Source organism: Euprymna scolopes, chromosome 34 (assembly GCF_053919585.1).
Source record: "Euprymna scolopes isolate OS-2025 chromosome 34, ASM5391958v1, whole genome shotgun sequence".
NCBI lineage: Eukaryota > Metazoa > Mollusca > Cephalopoda > Sepiida > Sepiolidae > Euprymna > Euprymna scolopes.
In genome coordinates this window covers 44,954,206-44,967,059 of record NC_136515.1, presented here as the reverse complement: position 1 = coordinate 44,967,059, position 12,854 = coordinate 44,954,206, and the positions used below count along the sequence as shown (strand labels likewise).

Below are 12,854 nucleotides of genomic sequence, written 5' to 3'. Positions count from 1 at the left end.
TTGTTTTATGTTGTTCTTCTAGGTTACTGCTTACGAGGCGTTGATTTTAGGAGCCTCTGCCAAAGAATTACCGGGGATTCCACTTTACATTCACTAATACGAGGTAAGTTTACTTCATTTTATGTCTTTCCTAGATTTGTCTTTTCATACAAGATCGTACGTGTAATATGAACCTGTTACTATCCTTGAAACCAGAAAACTAACCATTGGCGATTGTTTAGAATAGTGACAAGAAAAAAAGGAGGTAAAAACAGAAACGAATATTTTTTTTTAATTCGCCAAATAACTATTCTAAAAGGCTAAATGCAAATTAACTTATATTCATCTTCTTAGATTTAAATTATTGAAAATATTTTTTATTTTTTTTTATTTTTCTGATTATACTTATGAAAAAAATTATGTTAAATATTTAATAAAAAAATTTAGTTCGATAAAACTAAACTTTTAAACGCACCCAGACACCCCCCCACACACACTTATATATATATATATATATATATATATATATATATATATATATATATATACATACATTTTTCAACGTGTACTCCGATTTTGAATATTAAATTGTCGTAAATTTTAAATTTAAATCTTTAACTTTAATTTCTAATATACATATACATACTCATTCACCTATTTATCTATCTGTCTATCTATCTATATATGTATATATATATATATGTATATGCACACAGAACCCCCGCCACACACACACCCACACACATACACACATATATATACATATATATATATATATATATATATATATATATATATATATATATATATATATCGTCTGTGTGTTTAGAGGCGGTGAACAACTCAATTTATTTTTCTATTTGGCAAATATAGGCTTTTTTAATTTCAGCTTTGTTTGCCTATTGATCGTAAAGGATCTGACAATTAATCAACGTTTTCAAATGCGAACGATTCGATCAATTATCTTCAAGTAAACTTTGCTGGAGAAGTACGAAATAGCGTGTCAACTTGGCCACTTCTTTCGTGTGATGTAACAATATTAGATTGCTTTCGTTGGACATATGTGAAATTTCATGTCTATGCTAACAGAAAAGACACAATAGACCGTTATATTGCCCGAATGTACCCATAATTTAATGCGTGGAGTTGTGAAAAATAAAACTATAGATTTCGCGACGGCTGCAGGGCCATACGTTCGCATTGTATTAAAATTATTAATTCTATGAATGAATGCTTGAAATACAGAATATATTTGTATAATAATAATTTTATTCTGTTATTTATCTGAATTTAAAGTGCGCCGCCTCTAAAATTACCTTATACACATACATGCATGCATATGTACGTAGACAGGTACAGAGAGCGTACTATATATATATATATATATATATATATATATATATATATATATATATATATATATATATAAATAAAGTGAACGTGTATGTGTGTCTGTATGTTTGTCCGTGTATCTGTCTGTGTACATTTCTCTACGCAATAATTCTGTCAATTTTGAATTCTACAGACTCGAAATTTGATATATAGGGTACTGAGATTTAAATTACCTATGCTAGGGATAAAACATAAACAATACCAGTCCTAGGGTAGATAAAACAAATAATACATAGAGATGAAAGATTCCTCTCCCCTAAGAATAAAACATATGTTCAAGATCTGCTTTTGTTTTTTCATTGTTTATACGGTCCCGAGCAACGCCGGGTAGCCCTGCTAGTCTATAATATACAGGACAAAAAATCTCTGTGATCGATTTTCGGACATAAATTTCGCTGTGAAGGGGGCTAAGATCAACGATTTGACCTTTGAGAACTCTACCAAACTCCTCCGCCAATTTTGGGTCTAAACACTTTAAATTTTATATATAGGTTTCTGGAACATGGATCTAACTTAATAATATAATTTGAGTCCAAAACAATAAATTTTAAGGGGTCATAATAGGGTCAAACTTTTTAAAAAATACCGTTTTTTTTTGTTTTGTTTTTTTTTGCTCAGCATACACCTCCAAACACCCGGGCAACGCCGGCCACCCATGCTATTATTTATAATAAATTGAAATGCCGTTGAGACAAATTAATGAAAAATAGAAATCAAAATAAACACGGAAGAAATTGACTGATTTTTCGGTTTTGTACGGACCGACATTTCGTATGACATTCATTTATCTCTGCGAAACCTTTTAATATCTGGTTTTAGATTTTTCTCTCCTCTTGTTTATTTCGTTGTCCCGGTCGTTTTTCACACTTACAAAAATGCATTATTCATATAATCAATATTTATTTGCTATCTGACAGATTATTATCTAACTCGAAACATTTGTTTTGCATTACATAGGTTTTATATACATTTATTCTATACTTGATCCATAATAGTTTTCTAAACAATAAACTCCGCCCTCTCCCATCAAAATTAATCAACATAATATTTCAAGAAATATTTCTAATCAGGATATTTTATTAAATAAATAAATGCGTTTACTAGTAATACGCTGGAATTATTCTATACATATATAGGTAAATATTACAATTAATTTACAAGTAAATATCATCAAGCTTTAATTCATTAAAGATTGGTTTAATAGTTATTTAAACCATAACACCGATTAGAACTATATACCTGCAAACGTTGCGATCTGGAAATTTGTACAGTTCGAAATTCCGTAAAAATTACCAATGACGATCTAAATCTTCTTGAATAAATAGATTTAACAAATTTGATTCGACCAACACATTTTTAGAATAGTACACTAAATAATGCAAATTTTGTAAATGGGTTCGCGTATTCACAAAGAATGTATCATAATTGAATATAGTGCACCTTAGTAGCGGAATATTCTTAAGAGTTGCCAAAATGCGCCCTTTTTATAAGCTCCATTAATTCATTTTCATTGGGTTGAGCAGAAAATTTTTAGCTACCGTGGGGTCGAACATCAAGAGATTTGACCATTGCCGTGTCTAGCACACTACTCAGCCAATTTTGGGTTTAAACATTTTAAATTTTACGTAAAGGGTACTCAGACATGCAGCCATCTTTTTAATCTGTTTTCTGGGGGAAATCTGGCTGCCAAACCGGTCAAAGTTTAAAAGGTTGATCTTTTCAGATTCTACAAAATTCCTCCGCTAATTTTGGGTCGAAAAAACAAGTAGTTTGCTGTAGGTAACCTGAACATGAGTATAACTTTGTATGTTGATTTGAGACCATTTTGTAAATACTTGGTATTACCTGGAAAATGATTTGAACGTGGCCTACCGACCCATTAGCCGGAAACCGGAGATAACTATACTAAAATAAAATGTAAGTTAAACATAGTAAATCTCAAACCCAACCAAAATTATCCATCCTTTAAAAATTCTTAGTTTAATTTTAGTTAAAAATTAAGGCTTAAAACAAAAAATAAAAAATAAAGATGCCATCCCATCCTAATTAGAATCCCTTTCAGCGTTCTGAAGAGATCGAAAGTGATTTATAAATCTCTCTTGTAATGTGATTGATTTCAATTACTAATCTGATTTACGATTATCGAGAGCTTCAAATCGCGCTCCTTGAAACGGATTACGACACTATTTCGTTTGGGAATTAACTTGAACGCTTGTTAGCAACAAATAAGCGTCGCCTATTCGAAAATTGATAACATTACTCAAAATTAAAGTAAAATAAAAATGAAGAATAAAAGTAATCGAATTAGCGGGTAATCGAATCTTGAATGTTTCCCCTTTCTTTTCCTTGTGATGAACAGTCCTAAGAGTAATTCTCGAGGTTCTAGATGGTTAATGTAGTCACCAGTGTTTATACGACACAATTTTTGGCTGCATTATTGTTATTACTGAATAGAAAATGCAATGTTCTATACAAGTGCATTATGATACACTGAAACATTATCCTACTACGTCATAGCATATCTGCATTCACTTTACAAGATAGCATCGTACGATCGTCGAAAATCTATTTATTAAAATATATATAGTTGATAATTATTTGTTGTTTGTTTAGAATGGTGATGGTATTTATTTTAAAACAAGCCTGGGTGTCCAGCGTTGCTTGGGTGTTTGGAGGGGTGTTTTGTGCCCCCTCCCCCCCAAAAAAAAGAATGGGCATTGAGCAGGCATGTTTGAACCATGTAACGCGAAAGTTGAAAAGAAAGTGAAAAAAAAACTGACGTCTTACCGCTACTCCAGGACGCGACCGGAAGTTCGGAACGTTAAAATTAGACAAATCAATCCAACCGATAGGAGGACTTGCGTAAAGGGCTGATAAAAAAACGACCCCTCCTCGTAGAAAACTGTCCAGTTGTAGGTGAACAAATTCATGTCTTTGCCTATTCTTTCGATAAGTGTCGTCCAAGACGTCCAGCTTTAAAATGATACCGATCTCGTGAAAATCTATCGCCGATGTCGGAAATTTTTAGGCAGATATACATATATGATGTCATACGAGTGCAACTCCCTCAGACACTTAATGTCTATAAGCCCACAAATGACATTTTTAAGCCCTTCTGGTGAATTCACACGTTCAAGCAGGCATTATACTGAAGACGATCATTGAGATCTATTATTACATGCTTCAAGCATTTCAAGCCCTCATGCGTCACAACTTTTCCATCGCAACACGGCCGTTTCTATAGACAAATGCCTCTGCGGGGTGTCTATACACACACAATGTTACAAAGTCTTAGCTTTGTACGACAGCTAAGTCTCTCTCTCTGCTCAAAATGTTTAAAATCCAGCAACAAACAAGAGCAAGATAGCCAGCAACAAGTTAAACTGCAGACCAGTTTAATGCGGGTACTGGTCTCCCGCTTTACTGTTTTATTTTTAATCAGAGATTTGCTTCTCCTAGAAAGCTTGCCTTCACCACGGCTTACCGGAACCCTCTCCACCCCAACACACACATACATGCACACAACTATACACGTGCAGCCCTCGATCTAAAAAAAAACGACTAATCTGAGAAGCAGCAAAACCTAATCTCATCACTGTTGAGGTCTCTAAATGCTGGAAAGAATTTTACTCTAATAGTTTCTTCAACTTGTAACACTTTGAAATTCTGTCTCGATCTTCTGCTTTAATGACTCTACCGATATGCATACGATTAAATGTATGTGAACACACATCCCGTTGCTTAACATCTATATAATGTCCCAGTAGACGTGATACCAAATAGTTGCCCCTTAAGTACAATTGGCAGTATACAATTTTTGGTATGATTAAGATAAACAATTATTATGTGTAATTAACGAAAATCGTGGTATGTTCATGTTTTTTTTTTTTTAAATATACAACGTACCTTAGAATTATTTGTTTTCGCGAGAAAATAGTGGTAATCATGAAATTATTATAAACTCAACAACATTAACAAGAAATTCTTCAGAAATATGAAGACGGTGTGTGACTGTGACACTGGGACTTAAAAGAAAGCAGTCGATACTCCATTGGGTGAATTTTCGAGATCTTAATTTAAGAAAATGTAATGTTTCTGATTTTGCTTTGGATGATAATTTTTTATTCATATTTCTGAGATACTCCAGACTATTTTCGCAAATTAAAGATTATTTTCATAACATTTCATTCGATGAAAACACTGGATCTTCTTCCGGTGTATCGCATAAAACTTGGAAACCTTTCTGTCACTCTCGGATTTCGGTACGGAATTTAAACGAGACACTTTATTAAAACGGCGGGAATTATGCTAGCATTCAATAAGAGCAATATACTGGTAAAGGCTCGAAGCAATGCGGGATTGTTTTCAAAGTTTCGCCTCCAGTATGTATTTAAATGTTTAAATCCACAAGAATGTAATGTACAACTTCATTTACCAAGTGCGTTATGCATTACGCCAAGATTCCTTGCGGAATGCTGTCGTACCTCTACAAAAAACTTAAAGCAAATCGAAGGTTTCGTCGATCGAGACGTAAAAATAAATAAATTTGGAAACAATAGTCTAAATAATTCGTGAAAAAATATATGCAATTCATGTGTATGTGTTTTGTGTGACTGTATCTGTGTGCATATTCGGTGGTGGGTGTAAAAATATTTGTGCGTCTTGGTGTTTACATCTGACTTATCAAATCATGTGCATGTATGAGACTGCGGATACAAGTTAACAGAGCACGTTTCAAAAGAATAATTTATACATAAATGTGGATTCAAAATTCCTTTGCGTCGGAACACAATTATGCGGCAAGGTGCACTATAAATGTCGTTAGCCGGAGGCGCAAACGCTTGCACATGCGCGGTCGGGGAGAGCAAATGGGTTAGATAAAAGAAAGCTTGGTAAGATGATGGGAGGATTTTAAGGGGTAGAAAAGTAACGTTTACTGTGAATCGTGCACTTCTGTGCCTAGCCAAAGTGTATGTATGTGTACGCGTGTACCGTTACCTGTGAGTGTCTTTCTATCACTTAATCTGTATACGTTTACCGTAAGAATCACATCAAAGCATATCGAACATGTAAGTGTTCTAGAATACTTTCAATCTAAAACCATATTTAGGTATCTGCGCATATAACTATATTTAATGGAATTGAATACGCATATCACGGTTTACATATGTACATTTATATATATGTATATATATATATATATATATATATATATGTATATATATACTGTAGATATATATTATTTATACATATATATATATGTATATACTGTATATATGCATACTATGTACATTGCGTATATATGCATACTATATATACTATGCATACTGCGCATATAACTATATTTAATGGAATTGAAAACGCATATCACGGTTTACGTATGTACATTTTTATATATATATATATATATATATATATATATACATACATATATATATATACTGTAGATATGTATTATTTATATATATATATATATATACTGTAGATATGTATTATTTATATATACATATACTGTAGATATGTATTATATATATATATATATATATATATATATATATATATATACATTTATCTAGGTGGGTCTGTTCACATATGTGTATATATATTTGTATATAAAAGCGTATATGTAGCTATATATGTACATTTATTAGTATATGTATATGCATGTATAACATATATAGGCATGTGTGTGTGCGTCTGTGTGCGTATAAATATATAATAACATACATAAGAATATACAGAGTAGGACATAAGTCCTGTTTCAAAATTTCGGAAGTATTTTTATGGTAATACAAAAATAAATGTATTGTCAGTATATATTTCGTGTTTGCCAGAAACAAGATACTATTTTTGCAATGTATTGTTAATTGAAAAAAAAATGTAAAATAGATAAGCACGAAAAGAAACATTCAAATTACGAGAAAACCCCTTAAAATTAAATAAATGTTCAGAGACAGCCGATTGATTATTATCCGGACACTAAACTGAACAAAAATAGACAACGAGCAGGCCGCCCCCACATCTCTAGAACCCATAATAAAATGTTACGGAAAAATCAGGCTAAAACCAATGAAGATCCATGGAACAAATAACAAAGGAAGCAAAAATATAACAAAACACAACGCGAAGACTTTGTCGATGTTACCTGCAGATGTCACATTAAGGTCCAAAAGCGACAGCTTCTCTCTGCACCCACAATTCCAAAGAGACTCACTAGAAATCGACTCTTGTCAAAACGTATCAGCAAGGAAACGCTCAATAATAACATATTTATGGATGTAAAATTAAGATCAAAATTAACAAAGACGTTATATTGAGGACATTTTGGAAGATACACTGAATCCACAGTGTTGTTCTGCAAAGTGGAGGCTGATCTATTCTATATCAAAATATTGAAGATTTAAAGACAAAATTAAACAAATGCAGCGAATGAATACTCTTAGATGCTGTCCGCGCTGCTATAGATGATTTCACTGTAAGACATTGTAGAGTAGTTAAGACTTAATTAAAGAATGTTTAATAATACTTATGTCACATTGTTCGTTCATAATGTGCTTAGCATTTTTTGTAACTGCGTTCTACAATAAAATATTTTGTTTGGAAAATCTTAGTTTAACCTGTAACATTATTTATGCCCGACTTTGTATATAAAGAATAATTATATATATATATATATATATATATATATATATATATATATATATATATATATATATATATATATATATATATATATATATTGTGGATGAATAAAACCAAAGCCAATTATGATTTTAACATGAGAATAAAAGATAGCTAAGCAGGTTTCGTTCCTCCCTCAACGGAGCTAAATCAGGGAAAATACGATAAAAAATAGTCATAAATATGACAGCGGAGAAAATAAAAACTGAAAATAAGCGAAGGGAAAACATACAGTGAAACTAAATTACAGAGAAACAAAACTATATGTATATATATATATATATATATATATATATATATATATATATATATATATGTATGTATATATATATATATATATATATATATATATATATATATGTATATTTCATAGAACATATATACATATGACATAGGAACTAAATTACATAGAAATTAAATATATATTTATATGAGTGTATATATATATATATGTATATATATGTTTAGATATATACGTATATATATGCATATAAATATATGTATATATAAGTATATATATATATATATATATATATATATATATATATAGATGTATATTTATTTATTTACATATTAAGTTGATGCAAAAACAATATCGTTTTCTCACCTATGTAATCTTTGCACGGGATTAATTCATTGATATATATATATATATATATATATATATATATATATATATATATATATATATATATATATATATATATATATATATATATATATATATATAATTATGTTATATATAATTTTGGACGCGCGTTCCCTGCTATATAGAATCGTGTTGTTCGTTACCGTTCTCAATGTCTACATTCATCTTTTTTTTTAGTTTTGTTTGTGGACAAAATTTACCTCCACACAATTACCTTGTTCCAGTTTAAACTAGAACAAAACGCAGCCGAGCAAGCTCGTGATATAAATGAAATGTTTGAACCAGGAGCAACGATTTAACGTGGTCAAGAAATTTCGCAATGATGAGGATAGCCGGCTAACTGTAGTTGGTAACGAACATTTTAAAGGCTTAATTGAAGCCGATCTTCGCCGAACCACACTCGAGGAATTGCTGCTGAATTCGAGGTCCAAAACTCAAGAGATGTTAGCAATTTAAAGCAAATGGGGAACTAAAAAGATTGGATAAAATGATGCCGGAGGAATTGAACAATAATAATAAAAAAAATTAATTGTGAGGTGTCTTCTACGCTTCTCCTGCTTCTTAAATCTGGACGAACGGATTACGGTGGAGATGTATGCAGGAGTAGCTCCAACACATGTGTCAGAGATGAAACGAACCACTTCTTTTCCATAACGTATAAAACCTTGCAACTATGGCAAATAAATATAATGTGTATGTATATTGATGCATATAAGTATAATATGTATGGTAGTATATATATATATATATATATATATATATATATATATATATATATATATATATATATATATATATGTACTTATACGATTGTATGTGACTAAATATTTATTTTTATTGATATATATTAATTTACATATGTATGCATATATATATATACTCTTGTATATATTTACATGTTTCTTAGTATATACACACATATATATATACGTATTTATATATATATACATATATATATGTGTGTGTGTATGTGTGTGTGTGTATGTATGCACAAACAGAACTATATATCTGTTTAAATATATATTGAACAATGTGAGTGCCTCCCAATAACTAACAGGCAAATTCTTTCGTGCACGATCTCGTGAGTTCTTTTTTTCGCACACACACGCACACGTATATATATATATATATATATATATATATATATATATATATATATATATACATGTATGTATATATAAAGTATATATATATATATATATATATATATATATATAACCTGACTGACAAGATTTTGTCCGTGCGTGTCAGCATGTGATCCCACATTTTTGAAATATTTATTCTGCATGGCATGTTTAACATCCTTAAGATATTTTCTTATCTGTTTTATAAAAGAAACATGCAACGTTAACTTAATTTTCACCCCTAGCTTTCATACAATATATCGGACGTCTAAAACGATAATCATATTATTGTTCGAATATTGCTTATTTTTTTATGATCGTCTTTATATTGTAATTCCAAATGAAGAATGAGTTGAAATACTAAGAAATTACAAAATTTATTCGCCTTTAGTGTATAAAAACAATTTAAAATATAAAAGTCGGAACTTAAAAAAAACACGAAAGTCATGATTTTTGTTTTATTGTAAAAACCTATGATTATTTTGCAAACAATTTTAATCGACGTTCCTACTACAATATTCCAACTACAATATTCTACAATACGAAACATGGTGATAACAAAATGTATATCATTGCATGGTAATGTCATGTACTTTTTCAATTAGCCTAAAAAGAGTATACGTGTGTTTGAACACGAAATCATATTTGTTTTCATGTAATATAAATTCTCTATCCTCATTTGATTATGAAATATAGTGTAGTTTCTCTCCGTGATAGCATCTTATCATGCAGAATCTCTCTTTTTCTGGTTAAAGAGAGTACACTTTCTTTCGATTTGATTTCAGATAAATCATCCATTAATTGAGATAGTGTACTATCTCTTCTGATGTCATGCTACAAACGTGAGCACAGTAGTCTTGTATAGTTTCTCTTTTTATAAGACTGTGCTCTTTGCACTTCCTTATTTAGCGATGTGGTTGCGTGCATTCACAAGTCATTGCCACAATCACCTATTAGAAAACACATCACTTCTATTATATATGTATATATACATGTATATTATATATATGTATATTATATATATGTATATGTATATATTGTGTATATATTATGTATATATATATGTATATACGTATATATATGTATATAAATATATGTGTACATATGCATATATATGTATATACATATGTATATGTATGTATATATATGTATATATATATATATATATATATATATATAAATCTCTGTCTGTGATATCAATACAGATTATTGATATTTCTAATAATAAGTTACATTTAACGACCGAATGTAATGGTCCATATTGGAAGCATTGTCTTATTTAAGTTGAGATGAGTGTCTGTGGATCAAATCTAGTGAAAAATGTTGCAAGATCCGGCCAGTATAACATAGTAGTAATGGGAAAGTACAGAAGTGTTTAATAACATTTGAATTAATTGTTTCGTTTAGAAAAAATATTTATTTAAAATCTCTCCCTGGAAGGCAAAGCTCTAACAAAATAAAATAGCAGCCATAGAGAAACAGCTTCTATTCTAAAAAGAATCCTCAGATATAAACTTGAATAATAACGCAATCAAGAGTTTGCTCCAGTAGGAGTTCGCTCCCTTGATCTCTTAAAACCTACTGAAGTAAAATAAAAAAAGACGCATAATGCATGGATACATTTCATTTTAGATATGCCTCGGCTTAAGTTCTGTACATTGCTTTGTCTATAAGTGTATAGTTGAAAAAATGTTAATTTTGCTCCGTCTTGTTTGGATTTGAAATAAAGTGTTCAGTTCTGCGAAAGCCTTTTATATAAAAATGGTTGTTCGGATATTGATCTCGGAACGTCGCTGTCACACTTTAGTTTTGAATAGGAATTTGTGATTGCAGTTCAGACTAAACGGACGCCTTTTTTAGAATTCCTACCTTTAATGGTATTGCCGAAATATTTATCTCTGCAAATGAACTAGTGTTAATGTCAGATATAACACCGGGAATAAATGCATACAAAAATATTCAAGTGCTTTAGGAAGATATATGATCGATTTTCTTGCTTCTCCCTCCCTCTCACCTTCTCTATCTCTCACTCTCTCTCTTTCTTGTTACATTTCTCGTCGTCCTAATTTCATTACTTCCTGATCTTATCTCCGATTTCCAAAGCGACCATCGTCGCTTTCTTTTCATGCTATCAGAGAAACATCATTTCCATAAAATATATGAAAACGAGTTGGGGTCTTTCATCTAATGTTTGGGGGTAAGGCAATTGGGTTGATCCATACGGGACACTTCAGGGCAATATTTCTTTATTTATTTTCAACGACATACATTGAGAGATTGTTATATTCGTCCACGACTTTTTTTCTCCTTTTAACCATCTCCTCATAAATGAGTTTCAGATCGGTAAGAAGAAGTTTATTTTCTTATAGTGCAAGACAGAGAGAGGTGACTCACATACCCTCTGGGCGCTGTCTTCTTTAATAACACATCTTCTCCCTTATCTCACACACACTCTTTCTCCTTCTATCTTGCTTACCCTCACCCCTCGCGCTCTTTAGTTGTGTTCCCATAGCTTTCTCTCTTAACGTGTTTCTATTTTCGATTTACCGATTTGAACGTTTTGGCTCCTCCCTTTTGAAAATATTTGTATACTTTGCTATTATCGAGCAGTTTAGCATAATGCCGTATAAGAAAACAATTTTGTATAGTAAACTTCTAAAAAGTAGATCAATTTTATGTACTATTACAGAATAGTGTTATGCTATGTACTATTAAACAAGAGGGCAATACTATGTGCTATTATAGAATAGTTGAATATAATTGATTATTACTGAACAGTTCAACCGTTTTTAATATTATAGGAGAAAATGAAATAATGTATTATAATTGCATACTTTAAAATTATATGCTCATATTAAATACTTCTATATATGGGACTATTATAAACATATTAATATAACATACTGTTATAGAAAAGTTCTATATAAAGCGCATTATAGAACATATTAATACAATGTACGCTTATAGAAGCTATTATATAATAGTGTAATACAATGTATAATTATAGATTATAATACTATAATGTACCG

At 30.6% G+C, this 12,854-nt stretch overlaps 1 protein-coding gene across 1 annotated transcript in view; it reads left to right on the top strand.

The window, feature by feature from the left end:
- Positions 1 to 12,854, top strand: part of LOC145259190 (uncharacterized) — a 987,395-nt gene that overhangs the window by 814,453 nt on the left and 160,088 nt on the right. The window contains exon 5 of the mRNA XM_080116967.1: positions 23 to 103. Within this exon, the coding sequence (XP_079973093.1) occupies positions 23 to 103 (81 nt within the window). The remainder of the gene's footprint in view (positions 1 to 22; positions 104 to 12,854) is intronic.